This window comes from Hirundo rustica, chromosome 26 (genome assembly GCF_015227805.2).
Source record: "Hirundo rustica isolate bHirRus1 chromosome 26, bHirRus1.pri.v3, whole genome shotgun sequence".
NCBI classification, from domain to species: Eukaryota; Metazoa; Chordata; class Aves; order Passeriformes; family Hirundinidae; genus Hirundo; species Hirundo rustica.
The window spans coordinates 5,022,296-5,043,854 of record NC_053475.1 but is presented as its reverse complement, the minus strand read 5'-3'; the positions used below and the strand labels follow the sequence as shown (position 1 = coordinate 5,043,854).

The following is a 21,559-nucleotide window of genomic DNA, read 5'->3' as shown; positions in this document are numbered from 1 at the left end:
TCTTAAACATTATCTCACTCCTCAGAAGCTTCCCAGCCCTGGAGCAAACATAGAGAAGGTGGAGCAGTGCAGGGAGGAAGCTGAATGCTTCTTCAAGCCTTAGCAAGTTGATGACAAGAAAACAAATTCAGCAGCTGATCTCCCTGAATGACTCATCACTGTTACGCTCAGTTCCTCAGCTAAAGGCAGCACTCAGTAGTTTTTGCTCAAATCCAACAGCTCTCCTGTATCCTTTGATGTATCTTTCACAAGAACCAGATTTGCCTCCTAACAAGCTTATCTTAATCTTCAGGGACACAACAAAGCCCTGAGGATCAAATCCAGCAGGCATTAACATACACTGGCTCCACTGGGCACTGTGCAGACTCTGGGAAGCATTCTGCTCCTCAGAGGAGAGGTGGTGTGATTTTACTACAGTGATCTTCTGTAGCCTCCTAAAACCTCACAAAAAAAAGAGAACAGTTAATAATTTCTCTCCTCCTACCCTTGCAAGGCCAAGGCACCTCTCCAGCATTGCCGTCTTGGACTTGCCACTGTCCTGGCAAGTACCAAGTAACCTGGCCTGCCCCCAGGTCTAGTGTAGGGGTTGTTCCAAATCAGCCCTTGTTCCAGGGCCAAACACAGCATTACTGAGCAGGAGACAAACCTGGCAGCTGCAGATCCTTACTGGTATGGTTCAGTGTGGCTGTGTGTCCTGTGTATGCAACATCTTCCCCTGGCAATGGAACCCACATGGGTCTCCCACATCACACATCCACCTGTTAAGGTGCAACCAGCCAGGTTTACCTTCTGGTGGCTAAACAAGTAGAAAAGAGACCAGATGATCAAACCTTTAAAAGTAATTTATAAAGAACATTTACATTCAGTAGTACAAAATTATATATATTCCTTCTGAGCACACTACCTGTAGGGGAGTGAGACCATACGCTCAGATATACAGCATACAGAACATGAGCTTCCAATTATCACAGAATTACAGAATATTATGTGTTGGAAGGGACTCACAAGGATCAAGTCAAACTCTTAAGTGAATGGCCCATTCAGGCATCGAACATGAGCTTCCAATTATCACAGAATTACAGAATATTATGTGTTGGAAGGGACTCACAAGGATCAAGTCAAACTCTTAAGTGAATGGCCCATTCAGGCATCAAACCCACAACCTTGGCATTATTAACACCATGCTCTCACCAGCCGAGCTAAGGTTCCAGAAACAGACTATCTTTAGCAAATCAGAATTTAAATGACAATGCAGGATCCTCCTCCCACAGCATGTTACTGCTCTGGAAGTACACATGCTGGAACCACTTTTTCCCTTCTGCAATTATCCAATTCCAGTTTAGAAATCCAATTATCCAAATGTATTTTGACTGAAACAGAACATGAGCATACGCAAGCTCAAATCAAAGCTTCTCAGTCACATCTCAGGTGACCTGAGTGGAGTGATGATAATCCTCTTCTCTTTCTATGCTGTCACTTTCTTTATGGCTTAAACATGTGCACCACCTCCTCAAATACGAAATTTCCTTGGTCCATGTCCCATCCCTGCTCGGTTAGCACTAGATGCATAAAGAGATGTGTTGCATGGCCTCAGCAGTCCAAATCCCTGCACTCAATTACAGTGAATCTGTTAATACTTCAGTTTCATAGGTTAGGTGACCTATAAAACAGAAATTCACATAACACTAATTAAAATGTTTTAAGAGATTGCACAATCCAAAAATCTAAGACTACACATGATACAAGATACAGCAACTAAGCTAACTGAATCAACACAACATCATGACTTCATGGACCACTGCCTTATACTTGCTATTCTTGTTACACCTAGGCAAAGGTCCCAGAGTTTGAAGGCCAAGCTGAAGCACTGTTTCATAAGGTTCAGCAGAGAAGAACATGTTTTATCTTATACCTTTCCAAAGTTTTCATTTCACTATGCTCAGTTGTAATTTTGTAAGTGTAAATAGGGTACCTGTTTTCTCAGAAGAGGTGTCCCAGTGTTAAGATTTGTCACTTGTCAACCATAATAATTACTGGCAATAGGCCAGACCTCCAGAGGCTGATCCAGGCTAAACAGATTCCTATCAAACATTAGGTGGGTCAAACTTGACACTGCCAGAGTTTATCCACCTTTTTATTTTTAAAGTATTTTTCAAGATTAACACATTTGACAACAATTATGGTACAATCTTAATACAAGTCAAACCACTTTGATCCCTTGCTATCTGTTTTGAGGCTACGACTTATAGTAAGCTTTTACTGAAGGAGGACAAAAAACTTCCTTCAAATATCACCGACTATAAACACTTTGGTTTATGGGAAGCAGGAATTCAGCTACAATACTGCAATTGCACTCCAGTTTATCTACACAGTGAGCAAAACTGTTACTACAGATGGTGGCCTGGGTTAGCTGGAGGCCAGACCAGCAGCACAGGGGCAGCAGCTATCTTTCCTTGGCATGGCCGTTGGCAAGGTGGGCTCTGTTGACCAGGGGCTCAGACCCATTCCTCTGGATGTAACCATTGCTTGTGCCGTTGCTGAAATACGTGATCCCATTTTTCTCCTTTTCTCTAATTTTATCTCTTTCTTCATCCTTGTCACTTTCTTCTGTGTCACTTCTCATGTCCTTTTCCATCTACAAAAACAGGTAAGTGAGAAGCCTGATAAATACAGCGGTTGCACAAGCAGCAGTGATGGCTGAGCCCCAGGCTGACCATGCACCTGCTGCCTCAACTTTTACATTACCCTTGGGAACAGATTCTCCCTGCCTCTTTGATTTCACTCTCACTCGAATCTCATCTGTGATTCTGACACACATTAGGAATTACAGGCTGTGAAACAGAACAAAACCACAAATGCCCAGGACTGAGGACAACTGTGTAAGCCTGAGGAGATCCACACTGCTGCCCTGGTCATCAGCATGTGGGAGAAGGATGCGGGAGGCAGTTAATCAAGCTCTTTTACACTTTCCTAAAGGGACAAGGAGCCAGTTTCTGCCTACGTGGCCTGGGTGGCTGCAGGCTGACAACACTGCTTGGGACAGGCTGGAAATGCCTGCTTCCTAAAGGCTCAACACAAAGCCACTCCACTCTGACTACATTCAGTTTTATGGTCAGGCTTTTCCTCTTGCTGTTTATTGACTGAGAGTCTGTAATGCCCTTCTGTAAGTATTTAATTAACTGCCTTGAAAGGAAGACAAAAAAGAAAAAAATGGGATAAAATGACAGTTTAGAAAAAGCAGCTCAGCACTTCCTGGTTTCTCAGAGTGTCTACTCTGCCATATAAGATGCCAATACTGGTGACAAGTTCAGAGTGTCACACTCCTTGTTGGAAAGAAGGAAAGCTGCAAACCCCTTCTGTGACCTGAGCTTTAGAAACTGCCAGGGGTAAATCAGGGGCTGCCCAGAAATTTAGTCTCCATTTTTGGTTGTACATTATTTTTGATATTTCCCAGATCATATTGAGAACTCTGTTTGTGGTCATGCTCTTTCCAGAGATCACTACAACCAGATGCAGAAAGGATTTAAAATCTAACTTGCACTGAATTCAATCTGCCTCCAAGGACAATATGGGTGGGAGATGCTTTCTGCTGTGAACATCCTGCACCTCAGATCACTCCGGAACTGGGAGACCAGGAAATATGCAGGAGTCTGGATCTGCATCATAAGGACAAATCGTAGTCAGTATTTCTAAATATATCCACTTATAGCCAGAGAATATGGCTGAGGCCTTAAATCCAGCAAGATTCCCAAAGGAACTATAAAGCTGCCCCCTCTACGAGGGATTGAAACTTGTTCTTCAGGATCTAGGCTGAGTTCTAATTACTTGGGATTAGGGAACATCATGCGAGAAGGTGGTAAAGATTATCCTGTAGCCAGAGAGGAAAAGTGTGGAGACCAGAAAGGCCTGCAAGAAGAACATGAACTGATTGCAAGCAAGAGTTTCATGGTTCTCAAAGCGAGAATGTCCTGTATTCTTGCTGATACTACTTTGGGCTACTAAATACTGTCATTGAAACAGATCTGTTTAGGATGTTTCTTTTTTGCTTTTTACTCCTCAGCACAGAAATTTCTCAAATATATTTTTGTATCAAATCTGGCAGATCAATTTTAGATAAAATAAGAAAAATTCTGGATATGCTTCAGGATTTTTCTCCCTGATGGTTCTTTTTCTAATAACTCTATTTATTACCTCATAATTTTACATTACAGTAACTGCAGTGGTAATTCAGCCCACTCAAAAACTAGGAAAATAATAAAAGGCTGTCTTCAGTTGTGTCTTCATTTCTGGTCCTGTTTCCTCATCTGCAAGTAATTTTCTCTGTGCTACCTTAAGGGAAGGCAGATAAAGAAAATGGGAACAATACAGATAAAGAGGAGCCTTTAATGCTTGCTCTCAGTTCCTGTAACACAAAATTCCTCAGTTGGATACTAATAAAACAAATCATCCTGGGCTCTGAGGTCAGTTCCCATGAGGCACTGACTGGTCACCTTTGGACTGCATCCTTGTCATGTGGCCAGTCATGGCTTTGATTTTGGGAAGAGTTTCATGCTGAGCAGCAGTTTGGTGTCACAGCAAATACTGCAGGCCAGAAAGAGTGGGATGTAGGACACATTTCATTTCAGTTTATACAGCTGGGGCTCAGATATTCATGTCTGGTTGCTCTGTGCCTGTTGAGCAGCACTGCCAGGTGCAGTATGGAATGGATTATAATTTAGGCATGCCCACTGCCCTCCAGCACTGCAAGAAGAGCCCAGACAGCTGGTTTAGACAGAAAGACCTATTGTGGGAAATCTACAGCAGTGTAGCACAAATGTAATCAAAAATCCTGTAGACTAAGGGAGACACTTCTGCACTGACCTCACCAATCATGACAATTTTCCCTTCCTTGATTTCTTTGTCTTGTTACAAATACAAATCACACTGCACATAGTGTTGGGATTTTTACTCAGATGTCACTGGCTTTGTTCACAGACATCTCTCTTGGAGTCCAATCCACATTTTTGTTGAATATAAACATCAGAAGTGGACCCAATATTGTAGTGACTTATAAAATTTTTTTCAGTCAATTTTCCCTAATATTACTGAATTTCCTTCCACCTCACTTTTGGCAATATACATGTATAATTACACTAGAACAACAAGGAATCTATGCCAGATGGACCCCTGTATTCTCAAGCAGTGTAGGTGGACCCTCCCTCCCCATGTGATGTAAAGGATACTACAAACTGATGCATACCGTGCCCTGGAGGAAGAACTTGTAGACCATGCGAATAATTAGGCAGGACCAGAAGACATGGAGCAGCTGCAGAATTACCAGGAGAACATTCACAAAGTAGTATCCAAAAAAAGGTTGGAATATCTCCATGGAGTAATAGTAGGTGTTATAAAGCACTCTGCAAAATAGGGGGATTGAAGTGGAGGGAAAGCACGTTGTTAATAGGGCCACAATTAAGCCCCATTAATTTATAGTCACAGAGGAAGTTTCAGATCAGCCACTTCCATCTTTACCTATCACATGTGAGCCAACTATCAGCTCCCCACCCGAAGTGCACAGGATGGAGCCACTGGCCCAGGGCTCCTCCTCTGCAGCACCCTTATGGGCTTTAGGACTGTTCGATTAACTCCAAGGCAGAGCACCCTTGTCTACTCCAAGACACGTGCAACAGCCATGCGGCACTTCAGCCTGTGCAAAGGGCAGGAACACATGCTCCACGACCAAAAAACAAAGGCTGCAGCACCCAGCTAATCATGCCATCTCTCAGAAGGTGGCTTTCCATGTCCCCTCACTGTAGCACTCACGTGTAGGGGTAAATGACCAGGCGGCTGATCAGGAAAACAGCTGAGAAGATCATAAAGAGGCTGTCACAAGTTTTTTTCCACTTCATGTAATTGAATATCTTAGTTGGCTGGAAGGAGAAAGAGCAATAAAACAGCAGCCAAGACAGCATCTGCACACACTCCATGGGGTTAATGAGACAGGTATGACACAACCTGCATGCAGGTAACCACAGCTCTGCCCAGCTCTCAGCTGGGCACCCTCGGCTGGGTCAGCAGAGCAGCACGAGGCATCTGTGGAATACCCCAGTGCTTGGCCCATGTTGTGTTAGATAGAAGGACATTCTGTGACTGAAGAGCACCATTGCTGATTAGGCCCTGCCTGGCTCACCTCTAGGAAACAATCAGAAGCATCATGAATCACCATCACCAGTGTCCCAATGCGGATGTAGTTGGCACAGTATGAAAAACTGATCAGGAAGATGGTTGCAGCATGATGGACTATCTGCTCCTTGAAATCCTGATGAGAAGGGGAACAGCAGAGAATAAAATACGTAATGCACCTCCTGCCCCAGTCCAAGTGTGGCTCCTGCAGGTAGCAATGATATCTCTCTACCTAGTGACTAAGAAACCTCCCACTACAATTACCCACATAATTCTTTTACCAAATACATTCTAGAAACGTAGGCAACCAACAGATCCAGGAATAAAGAGCTCATGGTGTAAACTGAGGATCTCACAACAATGAACATTCTTTCCCTCCACCACCCATGATATGATGCTGCACCCTGTCTGTTGGGACACTGGCACCAGGAACACAAGCAGCTTTAGTGGCAGAGAACCACCTCTTTTCCTGTCTCTATGATCAGTGCAGCCTAGAAGAGTTACAGAAGAGTAATTTTTATGTTTGGATTTAAAGTTTGAATTGAGAACTCTGCAGTACTTTGCACCTTTCTATGACAGGGCTGGTGTTCTCCACTTCCCAGAGTAGAGAAAACCAGTGACCGGGAATGAAAATTCCTGTGAATGAGTAAGGATAGAGTCCCACAAAACCTTGACTAGCACTATACACATGCTCTTAGACATCACTCTCCTAAGTGTTCAGCTTGTGTCCTGTTTGCACTTAATTCTCCCCTGAGACTGCCACTCACCTTCCTCTTGACGTCAAAGGGCAAGGTGAAGACCAGTGACCAGTAGAAGGAGAGCTCCAGCATATAGTACCAGAACAGGGAGGGTTGGAGAGGCTGTGAGAGAGGGAGAGACAGGGAAATACCCATCAGATACATCAGTGCAAGGGCTGCAAGTGAAAACTCCTTTCAAGACAAAAGACAGCTGTTGCTGGTTGATGCTGACTGGATGTCAGGCAGCCACCAAAGCCCATCTGTCACTTCCTTGCACAGCTGGACAGAGGAGAGAAAATATAACAAAAGGTTCATGACTTGAGATAAGGACCAGGACAGATTGTTCATCAAATACAGGCACGGGCAAAACAGACTCTAATAAGAGATATGAATTAAGTTCATTGTTAACAAAACCAGAGCATGATCATGAGAAGTGAAATGAACACTTAAAAACACCTTTCCTCTGCCCATCCCTCCTTCCCTGCTCTGTCTCATACCCCAGTGACACAAGGAGATGAGAATGGGGGTTATGGTCAGCTCCTCTCCCTGCTGCTCAGGGAGAGGAATGGTTCCCCTGCTGCACTGTGGGGTCCCTCCCATGTGAGACAATTCTCCAAGAACTTCTCCAGTGCGAGTCCATCCCACAGGCAACAGCTCTCTGTGAACTGGCACAACCGGTTCATCTCATGGCAGTAAGTTCATACAATGGAAAACGTCCTTCCCAAGCTGCTGTGGAGTGGGTCACTTTTCCATGGGGTGCAGTCCTTCAAGGACAGGCTGCTCCAGCATGGGAGCAGGGCTCCTCTCTCCATGAGTCTCCCACAGGGTTACAGCCTCCTTACAGGCATCCTGCCACTCTGGAGTGGGCTCCCCCTCCATGGGCAGCAGGTGGATCTCTGCATCCCCCATGGATCCCCATGTGCTGCAGGGGCACAGCTGCTTCACCATGGTCTTCACCACGGGCTGCAGAGAAATTTCAGTTCTGGTGCCTGGAGCACCTCCTGCCCTTCCTCCTTCACTGACCTTGGTGTCTGCAGAGTTGTTCCTCTCCCATGTTCTCAGCCCGCTCTTCTCTGGCTACAAATACAACTGGACAATAACTTCTTTCTTCTTTCTTTCTTTTAAAATCTGTTATCACAGAGATGTTACTGCTAATGGGCCCAGCCTAGGCCAGCGGCACGTTCAACCTTGGAGCCACCAGGGATTGGCTCTGCTGGACATGGAGGAAGATTCTGGCAACTTCTTACAGAAGTCACCTCTGCAGCCCCCTGCTACCAAAACCAGGCCATGAAAACCCAATATAGCAACCACATCAACAAAGCTGGCTCCTGCAGCTACAGGGGGAAATATTCAACTGAACAATACACTCACTTACTAAATGTCATCTGTGCCAAGATGGAATCAAACAGCAGAGGAAATTCCACTTTACCACACCATGTCAAACATTTAGGAAACCACTATGAAGATCCTGACCATTTTTAGGATTTCTTCAGCACTATTCAGATTCCTGAGCAGACAGTACAGAGTTTTAAAAACTACATAAACCAATTCATTATGGTGGAAAAGGGGTAGCTGAATAAATCATTCCCTTTTCAGGTTTGAAGATGCTTCAAATACCCTGCACTCTGTCACAGATTTTCCAGTTTAATCAAACTAATGGGGGGGAAATCCAACTCCAGCAGGAAATGTAATTCACATTCTTTTGGGTAAATTTCATGGGCTTTTACAGCTGGGAAACTGAGAGCTTAGACCCACTCGGCAAGATCTTGTTATTTAACAAGAAATATTTGCTGTTGTGGCACTATATGACCTCCTTAAACCTGAATTTATTTGATAAATAATTACTATGACTAAAGGGGCTTTGCAACCATTTCCTAAGGAACATGAAGTATTGCACTCCCAAATGCCAACTGGTTATTTATGGCCTTCATAAATTGTTGTTTGTTTTCCTCTGTAGCATCAGTGATTGGCCACAGGAGGAAGCACAGCTGGATGCCCTGGGGCTTCCAGGGAAGATATGAACATCCCCCTAGCTGGTATGTGCTGGTCACACTCCAGGTTATCCAAACAGGAGCTCTGGATCAGAAGCTATATTTTTCCCCCCAAAGATCAGACTGTTTGAGAGAACTGGTGTTTCTTTTGTCATTGTCTGTAGCACACGGCACGGTCTGTTTAGTAGAAATTGTAAATACATTTGCTGTTCCTGCTAATACACAGGTTTGTCCTTGACTTGCTCTTTGCCAGCAGACAAGACCAGCTCTGGTTTTGATCTTTTCTGGTTGTTACAAATATTGGAAAATATGTGTGTGTTGGATTTACATGGAAAGGTTTTGGTAGTGGGGTGGGGGCAAGGGAGGCTTCTGTGAGATGCCAGTAGTGTCCCCATGTCCAACAGAGCCAGTTCCACACACCTCCAAGATGGATCTGCCACTGGATCCATGAATGACAGTGGCAGCACCTTGAAGACAATGAATTTAAGAATGGAAAAAACTGCTGCACAAGAGTGCTGTGGAGAGAGGAGTGAGAATGTGAGATACAACTCAGGTCAGTGCAGGAGGAGGAGGTCCTGGTGCTGGAGCAGAAATTCCCCAGCAGCCCATGGTGATACAGGCTGTGCCCCTGCAGCCCATGGAGGTCTACAGGAGCAGAAATCCACCTGCAGTCCCTGGAGGATCCTGACTAGAGCAGGGACATGTGGCCCAAGGAAGCTCTGAGTCTGTGGAGACCCTGTGCTGGGGGCAGGCTCCTGGCAGCACCTGTGGCCCTGTGGTGGACCCACGATGGAGCAGTTTGCATCCTGTGGAAAGGACCCACAGTGGAGAGGTTCATGGATAGCTGTCTCCCACTGGAGAACCCTGCTGCCAGAGCTGGGCAAGAGCTGGAGCAGGAGGAAGGAGCAGCAGAGAAAAGGTGAGATGAACTGACCACAACCCCCATTCCACATCCCACTGCACCACTGCAGGGGAGGAGGTGCAGAATGTGGGAGTGAAGTTAAGCCCAGGAAGAAGGGAGGGGTGCAGGAAGGTGTTTTAAAGAGTTGGATTTTTTCTTACTAAACTACTCATATTTGATTTACAATGAATTTAAAAAAAAAAAATTCCCCAAGTCAAACCTGCTTTTCCTGTGATGGTAACCAGAGAGTGCTCTCTCCCTGCCCTTATCTCAATCCATGAGCTTTTGCTATGTTTTCTCCCCCCTTTCTGTTTGAGCAGGGGAGAGAAAAATGGGCTTGGTGGGCACACTGGCCAGGCAGGGTCAGTCCATCACAGCGTGCCATTATGGAGGCTCCCACTGTTTTTAACAAGATGTACTGCAAGTGTACAGAGGAGGAGACAGCGGGACCTGAGTGATCCGTTCACTCTGACATTCCTATTTGAGCCCCACTTGTTTGTATGGTTTAATTTTTACACAGAACTACAGATTTGCCCCTAAAATTTTTGCCTTCAAGCAATACTGGGTTATTCAGAGACTTGTCTTGAAAGGCATTGCCTCACTCTTCAGTCATTTGTCCTGTTACATTTCCTGTGGCTCACACTGTTAGAATTGGGCATGACTTTTCCCTTTATGGGTTTGCAACCTCTACATACAGTCAAGGGGTCTTGCTCTATCTGTGACTGTCAGACAAAAATCCCTGGAATATAAGTCTTCATTTTCTCTTGGTAGTGACAAAATGCTCTGCCAATTCATCTTCTTTTTTTTTTGCATTTAGATGATACTGGGTACAAAGATGTTCTCTCCAGATGAGGGTCTGGCTTTGAATTCTTAGGTCTTCCGTATCCAAATTTAATTCAGTGTCCTCTTTTTGTCACTAATATAATCTGATTTTCAAAAAATACAGAAACACAATACATGATTTATAACAGCAATTTTCCTTCTTGTGTGACTCACCTGTTGTGGATATCCTGTCCAGCACTCTCTATGGTCCCAAAGCCAAGGCTTCTGCAACAAAAATGGAACATGTGTGTGAGAAGTTCTTTTCATATCAATTATCTAATTCCTTTAGTTTGTTACTACTACAGACTTTGTTGTGTTTAATTACAAACAGCAGCTCACTGCCTGGAATCCAATTGCCAAGAGGTTTCCATGACAAGGACTTGCATCTGCTTGTGACAATTCCAAATTGTGGCTATTTGCTTGAAATTTCACACACTGTCTCAAATAGCTCAAATAAAATAGCTCAGAGAAGATCTCTCCCAACTTTTTGCAGTCTTCTACAAGCTTGAGGTGGTGGTGATGTTTTGAGCATTTAAAAATAATCTTACAAGTATTTCATTAGGAATATCTGTGATTTACACAGCAACACTTAAACACGGATAGAAGTCTGCAAACTGGTGTGTCAGGTATGTAATTTTTCCTCTAACAGTGAAGGTTACGCTGCAGTTTGTTAAGTAATGAACCTCTGAAAAGATCCTACTCTGTTTAATAGCAAATTTTTAGTTTGGAACTTTGCAGTTTGGAAACTTTCATAGAAACGTGGCAAATAAAGTCCGCAAGAGTTCTCCCTGCATGGAGCATGCTCTGCCCAGAGCTGTGCCCAGACTGAATCAGAACTCACAGAACACAGCAATGCCTCACACCTTTGAGGATAGTTTTCTCTAAGTTCTGCAGGGCTTCAGGTATCAGAGCTCAGGCATTTTTTCTCACTGGGCACTGCTGGTGTGTGGGCAATATAGAGGGGAAGCAGGAGGCAGTGGTTTTAGGTACAGTGGTAATTTGGAAAATACACTGTTGCTGCTGACTGGGAGTGAGGTTGGGAGTAGAATTTACAGCAAATACATGTGCAGAACCAGGAGAGATGTGTGATAGAGAACCAGAAAGGACAAAGCAAAAGCTATGAAACTATTATGGCATACTCTTTACCTAAGCTAGAAAGAAATTCCAGATCCCTGAATTTCATCATTCCTCACTTCTCAGCAAATACAGCTGATTTCTGGTGGCCGACTGGAAGATAACTTTCCTTTGTTACTGGCTGTTTCACTGACTCACGGGCAGAAGGTTTTGCTATCAGTCCAAAAGTAATACAGAATTTAAACATTTGCTTTTTTCCTAATGAAAAAAGGGAATTTCACAAAAACAAATGCATGTTAAAAAGTCACTCAGGTTACAAAGCAAACACGTGAAAGTCAGGAAGTCTCACATATATATGTGCCCTGTCATGTTAGTTCTTTGTCCTTCTTTTTAAAGTAGTCATTTTAGCACAATTTAGGTAACAGAGTAACATATTTGCTACGGGATCTAAAGGAGCTGTCTGTTGTCATCGAGATGGCCACAGCACTAAGGAGTGCTTCTTTAAAAACTTCAGAGGGCTCCACACGTCAGTACCTTGTTATCTAAAAGTCTTTCATAGCTTTTCTATGTTGCAGTCCCATGAGTCGCTCCACACAGCTCTGGCTCTTTCTCTCCTTCTCTCTTCCTTCCTTCTGCATTTCTAGCTCGCCCCTTCCTGTCCCTAGCACGATGGGTGTGATAAAAGAGTGAATTAGCTGGGAGAGGAGTCTGTCAGTTGGAGTCTGCTGGTACTGCTGTGGGAAGGAAGGGACAGGAGGTCGTGCAAGGGAGAGAAAGGGTAGGACATCATACAAGGGACAGACAGGGTAAGGCGGCTGTGCTAGGGACAGGAAGGAGCGAGCTGGAAATGCAGAAGGAAGGAAGAGAGAAGGAGAGAAAGAGCCAGAGCTGTGTGGAGCGACTCATGGGACTGCAACATAGAAAAGCTATGAAAGACTTTTAGATAACAAGGTACTGATACTTGGAGGCCCCTGAAGTTTTTAAAGAAGCACTCTTGAGTGCCGTGGCCATCTCAACAACAACAACAAATGGTGACCCCGACGTGATGCAGCAGCCTGAATGACATACCCGGTCTGGACCGGTACGGGGTCCTAGTGACTGGCAACATTGGCCCACTGGGAGGAGAGTGGGAGGGGTGGCTTTGGTGGAGCTGAGGGTGGCGTGTGGAAGCCACAGGGAGGTCTGGACCTGATTTTCTCCTATCAAGACACCTGGAAGCAGGTGAGCCACCAACTAGTAATAATGGGATATAACTTATCTAAGGAGTGTCGTGACCACCTCGACAGTGACAGCTCTCTGCAGAATGGATGTCTTCCTTTTCTCTGAAAATTGTAAGATGTGTGTTGAATAAAGACATTAATAAAGTTAAAAAAAAAAAAAGTGAAACTGGTATTTCATCTATATAATGGACAGATAACATGCTGAAGAATATGATTTTGTCCCTTTCTGCCACAGAGCTCTAGTACAATGCTAAGCAGGTCATCCAGACCAAATTTCAATAGCAGGTCTCAAGGAACAGCCTTCTGTTTTGATGTACAGATCCACAGAACACTGCAGCTGGGATTCAGATATTTTCGCTCCTCAGCTAGCTCATCCTATAATTCTCATATTTTGAGTACCTTAAAATCTGACTTGAAAGTCTGTGTAAGTTCAAAAGTCCTTCACTTGTTACAATGAGAGGTTACAAGGAGAATTTGTGCCTGCTGCCTTGGGATGTGTACATTTTCCATCACTTAACTTCATCAGACCGTACCAGAAGATTTTTGCAAAGCTCACCTAGGGAACCAGACACAGCAAAAGATTCAGGAGAACCTTTAAAATAGAGGCAGCAGGTGACCAGTTCTCCTAGTCCCAGCTCAGGGACTAGTGCACACCCTTGGCTCCTGTTACTACTTCTGCCTGGTGAGGCATTTCAAATTGTATCAATCCACTATTGATCAAACTGGAGAAAAGGCCAAGGCATGAGCCTGAACCAATCACACCCTGGGTAAGGAAAACAAAATTAGCAGATGAAATTATTAAACTGCGGTCCATGCTCCAAAGGAAGCCCAATTTCTTTACCTTAAAGAGGTATTGGATACAACACACAAACAGGCCCTGCAGCTTCCTGCTTAGGTGTTCTATCTCCTACCCTGCAGAAATTTACTTTTACACAATCCCAACTGCCTTCTGCTTTGCCAGAAGAAGAGGAAATATCTTCGTTCTGGAGTCCTTAAAACAAGCACAGTGCAGTATATTTGTGGTCTCCTAAGTGTGCTACGCAGGGAATACACACCAACCTCTGTGGAAAATCTCTTGGAGATCTGAAAAGGCATGTTTGACAACAAACTCTGCCATTCTTGCAGGCATTGGCTGAGTAGAACAGCAGGTGACTGTGTGTGTACTCACATTGTACAGGACAGCGAGTCCGGTGAAGAAAGAAATGATGTAAAACGTAAATCTCCAGCTACAAAGAAAAAAAAAGAAAGGGCATTAGAATTCCATTCATTAACCCCTGAGCTGCAAGTCTGTGTATCCTCACACTAATTCAAAGAATAACATTATTAAGGCAAAGACACATGTTAGTATGTTCAAGGTTTGACTGAAACAGGAGCAGCTCTTTGCATATTACCAGCACATTTCCCAGACTTCACAAAGAGCAATTCCTTTGCTGTAGAGATGGCAGAAAATACAAGAATCTTGATGACTAAAATCCTGCAGAGAATAATCCCAAAGCTTCCCAGCAGTAGCCGATGCATTTGTAAAAGTGAAACAATGCCAATCTCTCTCCTAGGCCTTTGGAGATCCAGCCTGCTAAATCTGTTATCATGTACAGTAACTAATTACTCTCCTGTTTGGTCAGTGAGGAGCCAGTAATGATTTACCAACATAAAACCCACACAGAAGTACATACAAACTGTTTACACAGTGGACAGAGGCAGGTCACCTGAATATTCACACATGTGGTAAGGAATGAGGGAAATTTCATCCCAACAGAATAAACAAGTTATTAATAAATGAAGCACAGGAAATATTCAAAGGAGTAAAACAGTCTAAACCAGTCCTTTAATTTCCAAAAATCTCCATAACAATTCAGATGTAACTGCATTTTGAGAGACTCCACCTGTCAATGAAACCGCCAGGAATTCCAAGACAAAAATTAATTATACAAAGCTGCTACGTCACATCAGAGAGACATTCTGTCTACAGACTGCACATGGTGACAGAGGGCGGGTGGAAGTGCACTATCCTCAGTGGGCTGAGGCAGAAAAAGATTTACTGTTTCCTATTTATTGATACTATTTACTACAAGTCATCAGAGTGCAGGGAGAGCAGACTTTTCATCCAGATAGGGGCAGAATAAACATTGTTGCTTTACAACTCCTTATTCACTGTTTCTGTAAATATTTGTAACTATACGAAATATAAATTAATCATACACATCCTTTTCTTCTTTTTGAATTAGGGTTTTTAGGCAGGGGTTTTGAATTACAGGTGGAGCGTTAAATGGAGCAGGTGCTGATGAGCTCAAAGTTGATGCCTATCCTATATAGGATCTTTTAGATAAATGAATAGTACTCCAGGTATTTAATTTCTTTAACTTATATGGCTTTCTTGGAAGAAACCAATTCCTTCACAAATAGCAGGGCAGCCTCTTGTAAATAAGGCATTTCAACCAAGCTGTGGAGAATCCTTTTCTGTGGAAAGCTGAACCAGGACTGACATCCAGATCTGTCTGACCTGAGATTTATTTTGTGCCTCCACAAAACCAGGAGGATTTTCACACAGCTGTTTCCAAGGCAGTTTATTTTCTTTGCTCACAAGCTTCCACCCCCATGGAAGAGGGCCTGTTTGTGACTTTTAGGATGCTGAAGTCAAATGACAGCAGAATCCAATCCAGCCTGCAGCTTTGGAAAGCAACAGCATGCAAAATAGTTGCAGAAAAGGTGCAGCAGAAGGAATCTCCTTGCAGAGAGGCAAAGGGAAACTATGGGAAAGGCAGCAGAAAGGATGCCTGTCCAGTAGGTACTGAAGGAGCAGCAAAGCAGTGAGATGTAAACAGCAGAGTTTTTCAGGTTCAAATGCGTGTCAAAGCAGGATGTCAGAAACAAGTCAGGAATAAAGGTACAGCAGTAAAAGGAGATTTGGGATTGCAAATAAGGGGGGAAAGCAAGAAATGTTTCTGTAACAGGGAAGCAGCAGAGAATTACGGCAGAGCCAAGTGAGTCAGGGAAGACCCAAGATGCTCTCTGCATAGGGATGGAGGGCAGACAGGGAGCTGGGATGCCTCTGCATAGGGATGGAGGGCAAAGGGAGGCAGTGAGTTGTCTGTGGAGCTCAGCTCCCGTGAAAACCTGAGTTCCCGGCTTGTGCCCCTGCTCACCAGGCCTCACTGAACTTCTTCGAAAGGCTGGGCCGGTCCATGTTCCTCCGGCGCCGGAACCACTTCTCCACCTTCCTCACTGGCAGGTCACATTGCTTGGCTAGACTGAGCAGTTCACCCTGAAAAACAGTGAGACAGCAGGTTCAGATCCAGGTTCAAAGGTCAGACAGGGCAATATCTCATCTGACCCACCACAGAGCCCAGCTGGATCCCCATGCCAGCCCAAGTCTGTTCAGACTAAGGCATCCTTCTGAAAGCTGTCCATTCCTAGTGTAAAAATCTTAGCAGAAAACCTTTCCATTCCCCTCTAATCAATTGGTTATAAATAATAATGTTGAAATTTCTCATTTTTTATGTGAACTTCCCAGTTTCAAACAGGTCTTGTCTCCTCACACGAGTTTGTTGCCTGGTATTTTATAGTTCTGCACTGGATCTTGTCACACCACTCAGCATTCTGATGCAGTATCATGATGGATTTAATGAGCAGAGGCAACATCATTTTCCTACTGGATATTCTTCTGTTGTGGTAAACCTGTTAGGGGTAATTCTTCAATATATAACTCACAGAAATCCTGAAATTACCTTCCTTCTTGTCCTGAGGCTGCTAAGAGTTTGGCATGTGACAAGAAAAAAGTTTGTCATGTTTTATATTCCTACTTGGAAGTATCATCATGGATAGCCTTATTTTTTAAGTAAAGCAATAGTTTTTCATGGAATGCATTTACCTGAGTTGGTATCATGTGAGAGTGGCCTACATACTTCGAGCATGCTGTACAAAAATAAGTTCATTACCAATTTTCAGATACAGTGCTTTCAGATATGCTGGTTTTTGAGTTCTGTTCTGGTGGTGGAGACAAATGGAGATGGTAATTTACATTCTCCAACTGCTCCATCATGTGGAATTCCTCCCAAGAAACAGCTGCCAAGTACTACAAAATCTCATCTTGTATTGGACAAGTAAAAACTGCCTCTAAGCAGTGGTTTGAGAGCTCAGAGAGGAGAGGAAGGAAGCCAGCAGCCAGTCTGCTGTCTCCTACTGCTGTCTCACGGTGGGGATCTGTTCCAGTATCCCAGATCTGGTGGGAGAAAAGCACCACTTCAGTGCAACAGGGTTGCAGAGAGAGGTGTGGGAAAAACCTGGTGGCAAAGCCAGGTCTTGAGTTAGATCTCTGCCACAGAAGCAGTTATACTGAGAGATGTTTGGATTTTGGGGACAGAAAGGTAAGTGCAAGTTCAGGACCCACCACACTTACAAGTGACCCTTAGAACAATACTTCCCACTGCTGCAGAGATGGGCTGGCTATACAATCCACATCAATGCCTACATCTTAATTTTAGCCTATTTTCCTTTATTTCTAACCTGGTACTGCATGTCCTGGGGCTCCTCATGCCCCACTGCAGCACAAACCATGCTGCAACAACCTTGGTGAAGCAATGTGTTGGAGCAGGATTGTTTCTTGGGACTGGAACCCATGGTGAGCCCTCTGCTCACCCATCCTTGATAAGAGTTCACAGCTATTGCTTCGAGGCCAAGAGAAAGCCTACAAAAACAAGAAGCTGAAAGAAAATCAGATTCCTTCCCCTACCACAGAGTTCATACCCACGGACTTCACTGACCAGGTTAAATTCTAATATCACCTGACAATTCAGAATCCTGCTAGTGGTTTTTCCCGTCATCAGCAGCCATTATAGCTCTGGATCATCCTGCCAATTTCTTGAAAATCACTCCTTTTGTCCTTCAGAGAAAAACTACCCACCAGTTGTGTTTTCAGGCTTCTGAAGCCCCTCACGATCTCTGTGATGATGACCAAGACTCTGGCTTCTTGCAAAGGCCAATCTCAAACTCATGAACTGCACAACAACAGAATGACCCAGTGTAGGACTAGATCCAGCAAGACCCATTGGCTGAGCTGCAGGAACTAGCAATGTGGGAGCTCAAGGCAGCTGATATGATCAATTTTTTACAGGATTTGCCAGTATATGAAAAGAAGCCATCACAGAATGGCTGGGCTTGGAAGGGACCATGGAGATCACCTCGTCCAAATGGGCCCTGCTCAAACAGAGCCACCTAGAGCCAGGTGTCCAGAGAGCTTTGAGTTTTCCCAAGGATATAAATCCCACAACCTCCCTGGGCACCTTCACAGTAAGAAAGTGCCACTGATGTTCAGACAGAGCCCTGTGTTGCTGTTTGAGCTGTGTATAAGGTAAGCAGGGAGCAGGAGCTGTCACTACTTCTTTTGGGAGTACAGTTTCCTCCCAGGTGTTCAGAAGCAGAACTCAGAGCTGATGGCATTGCAGGAGCACCCTCATGGCCAGCTGTTCTCAGGTAACCAGTGCCACAGTGTTTCCTTTGTTGAGCTTCGAGATATGAATGGCACTGCTAAACTTCAGGATTCTGAATGGGATTTTCTTTGGCTAAAGACACTAAATCTAAAGGAAAGCAAAGGAAGAAGGGACTCACCTCTTCAGGGTTCTTGCGGCGCCTACTGTAGAAGGTTTCCAGCACGGGGTTGGGCTGAGCTTTTGGTCTCTGCTTGTCTCTCACACCCAGCTTGGTACTGAGGGGCAGGGCTATGGCTCTGCAAAAGAAAACATAAAGGGTCAGCCAAAAATAGAACAGTGATTTCTGATTTTACTGCGCTGTTAAAATATGATGCAGTACATAACAGCTGCCTCCCACATGTGAATCTAAACGTGAGTACCATGTTGAGCAGTAAAATCACAAACTTACAGTAGAAACTGTTGGACTTGTACTCTACTCTGAGCTCTGTGCTATGATATTCAAAATTACATGAGTTTGGCAAATGCTATATTCTCCTTTGTCAACTTCTGAACCACCAGTCATGTCTCTGGCTTGCTTGCAGCTGATGGGGAGTACTACTGGTGATAAGGCCTAAATGTTGTTCCCTGCTTCATTTCGAACATGGAACATCCACCTGAGCTAAGGCCTTGGCTCAGGATCAAGAGGGAGGCTCTGCCAGAGGTGTAGTATTAATGCAGAAGAAATGTCCTGCTGAAACAGGAAGCCACTTAGTCTTTCCTGGAGTAACTTAGTTCCATGTCTCCTAATATAAATCAGACATAGTTACAAAATAAGGTCATAGCAACTACAAACCTTGTCACAAGGAATGGATGTTTGCACTAGCTGAGCATGTTCAGTCTTTTACAGTGAAATAAAGCAAAAAATATATAATAATCTGCATAAATAGAAAAAACCTATCCAAGAAAAACTGGTCAGAGAATTCCTGTGCTCAACAACTCAACTCCTCCACTACCAGTACTCCTCTCTACCTCAGCAGCAGGAAACATCTTCATTGAAGGTGTGAAGTGAGATGTTGCATAAATATGTCATAAACCGGAAACTTGTCAAACAATATTAAAAAAAAAAAAAAAAAAAAAAAAAAAAAGCAAATCATCTGAATTTTACTTGGATTTCCCAAGAATTAGCTGTTCTTATTAATTGCTCCTTTTTACACACTGCCACTGGGGAAGTGTCTCTGTGTTGCTGCAAACTGGTGCTGAAGCTGGCTTGAGCTGACAGCACCAGGCAGAGGCAGCGAGTGCTGAGCCCCACAGCTGCTCTGCCTGGTCACTCCTGCTGTCCTGGCAAGTCCTCTGATCAGTTCTCCCTAATTATCTGGACACAGACTAAGAGTTTTTCTTCTCACTTTGCTTGAAAAAGCTGCAAAAGCTGTTTCACTATGTAGGTTTTTAAAGGTGTTCTACTTCAAAATAGTATGGGATATATTTATGGCTGTGGTTTCTGCTAGTCATAGAGTTTATACTCTGCACATACACCTTTAGGGACTATTTCAGGTCCAGCATCTTTCAGAAGTTTTCATTTCAAGAACTCATTTCTTAATTTATTTAACAAGTATTAAAAGCAATTTATAAAAAGATCCCCTACCTAAGGAATGGTGTAACTTCTGTTAAACCACAGAAGGGGTACACATTTTGCTCATTCACATAATAGCTCATTCTCGCTTTTCTTTTGCACAGCCAACCCACCTGCCTGTGTATCAGTTGTTCTTTGTCATCATGTCTGGGGAATTCCTTCAGCATCACTGGCTATAGGAACATTCAAAGATGTACCAAGACCAACGAAAATTATATGTTTCTACCATAAAAGAAAGGCCAGGCCTAAGTGTGCTTGCTGGCAACAAGACTCACAGTGATCACTAAAACATGGGTAAAGCACTGACTAGTTTCAGTGAAATTTCAGTGGCACTGCTTCTAGATGGCAAAGGACTATAACCATCACTTGGAATTCTGGGTTTTGGCTGTGACTGCTCTCATGAAATGTTTTAAGTGCATCTAACCACTTTTTTAATATGAAGTGATTGGTTTAATAAGAGTGACACTGGACCAGCAGGTCCTGTGCTAAGAAAAATAACACAGTATTTCAATAATATCCATAACTCCACTGAAGCTGGGAAAATATCTACCTTAAGCTCTGCACTAGATCTTGGTTCTTATATTTAACAGTTCCTTGAGGTGGGCCTGATCTTTCAAGGATCAAGCATCAATAGAAGCAACTCTGAAGAGGAAGATGTAATTAATTTTATTGTTGAAAACAACTTTATTGCCACTTCTTATAAGATCATATAGGGAACTGAAAGTTATGAAAACTTTGGGCATTAAACTGAAAGCTTTCCAGACACATTAAAGGAAAGAGAATGTTTCTGTCAGGTGTCAATGCAGATTGCCAACAAATTTATGTTACTGAAAAACTACTTAAAGTGTCCTGAAAAGTTTCTTAATTTTGTTTAATTCCTGACTTCTCTATATTTCCTGCTGATTTCTTATAGTCACGGCATAAAATCTCACTGTAACAGAAACAAGCTAGTTGTAGTGGATGAAGACAGGGTGTAACCAGTTACAATTACCTTGTTGTTGAGGGTTTGAGTTTACCAATGATTTATGGAACCAATCCTACTTTTATGAACATCATTGGGAAATCAAGGCCTGAAATTCTTCCAAAGGGACATTTGCATGTGTTGGCTGTATGTCCTGACTCAGTTCTCAGTTAACTCCTGTTCCAAGCGCAGCCCTAAGTAAGAGGATGATGCTTTTACTGATTTCAACATCACAGATATGTCATCTCAGTGGCAGGGACAGCCTCATTATGGCACTTTATCAGCTCTCTGCAAGACAAAAGGGTCAGTCACAGGACTAAACTGTGCCCCTCTCAGAGTCAGACATAGCCAGGGAGATGACTCTCATCACCAGCCTGCTTCTCCACCAGTGAGCATCTCTCACTCCATGGTTTACATGGCAGAGGTCTCACCAAGGCACTTCATTCAGTAATCATAGAACAAACTTTTGTGCAAAACCTGCTGAAGGTAAAACTAAATGGATTTATCATGAAGAGGCCTAAACTGCTACTTCCCCACCTTTTAAAAGTGGGTTACACTCCTTCTGCAGAAGCTTTCAGTTAGTGTGAGATACAAGAAATAATTTAACTTGGTGGGCGGATTTTAAAAAAAATTATTTATAAGGGTGCCACTTG

General features: G+C 43.6%; 1 protein-coding gene across 7 annotated transcripts in view; it reads right to left on the bottom strand.

Annotated features, from left to right (window-relative positions):
- Positions 1-826: 826 nt before the first annotated feature.
- LOC120763493 (ceramide synthase 4-like) overlaps positions 827-21,559 on the bottom strand; it is a 47,003-nt gene continuing 26,270 nt past the window's right edge. For all 7 annotated transcript variants that reach the window (XM_040086852.2, XM_040086848.1, XM_040086851.1 and 4 more), the window contains exons 3-11: positions 18,512-18,629; positions 16,051-16,169; positions 14,076-14,133; positions 10,788-10,838; positions 6,930-7,022; positions 6,170-6,298; positions 5,803-5,909; positions 5,240-5,396; positions 827-2,635 (exon numbers count right to left, since the gene is read on the bottom strand). In XM_040086852.2, the coding sequence (XP_039942786.1) occupies positions 2,444-2,635; positions 5,240-5,396; positions 5,803-5,909; positions 6,170-6,298; positions 6,930-7,022; positions 10,788-10,838; positions 14,076-14,133; positions 16,051-16,169; positions 18,512-18,629 (1,024 nt within the window). In that variant the 3' untranslated portion in view covers positions 827-2,443. The remainder of the gene's footprint in view (positions 2,636-5,239; positions 5,397-5,802; positions 5,910-6,169; positions 6,299-6,929; positions 7,023-10,787; positions 10,839-14,075; positions 14,134-16,050; positions 16,170-18,511; positions 18,630-21,559) is intronic.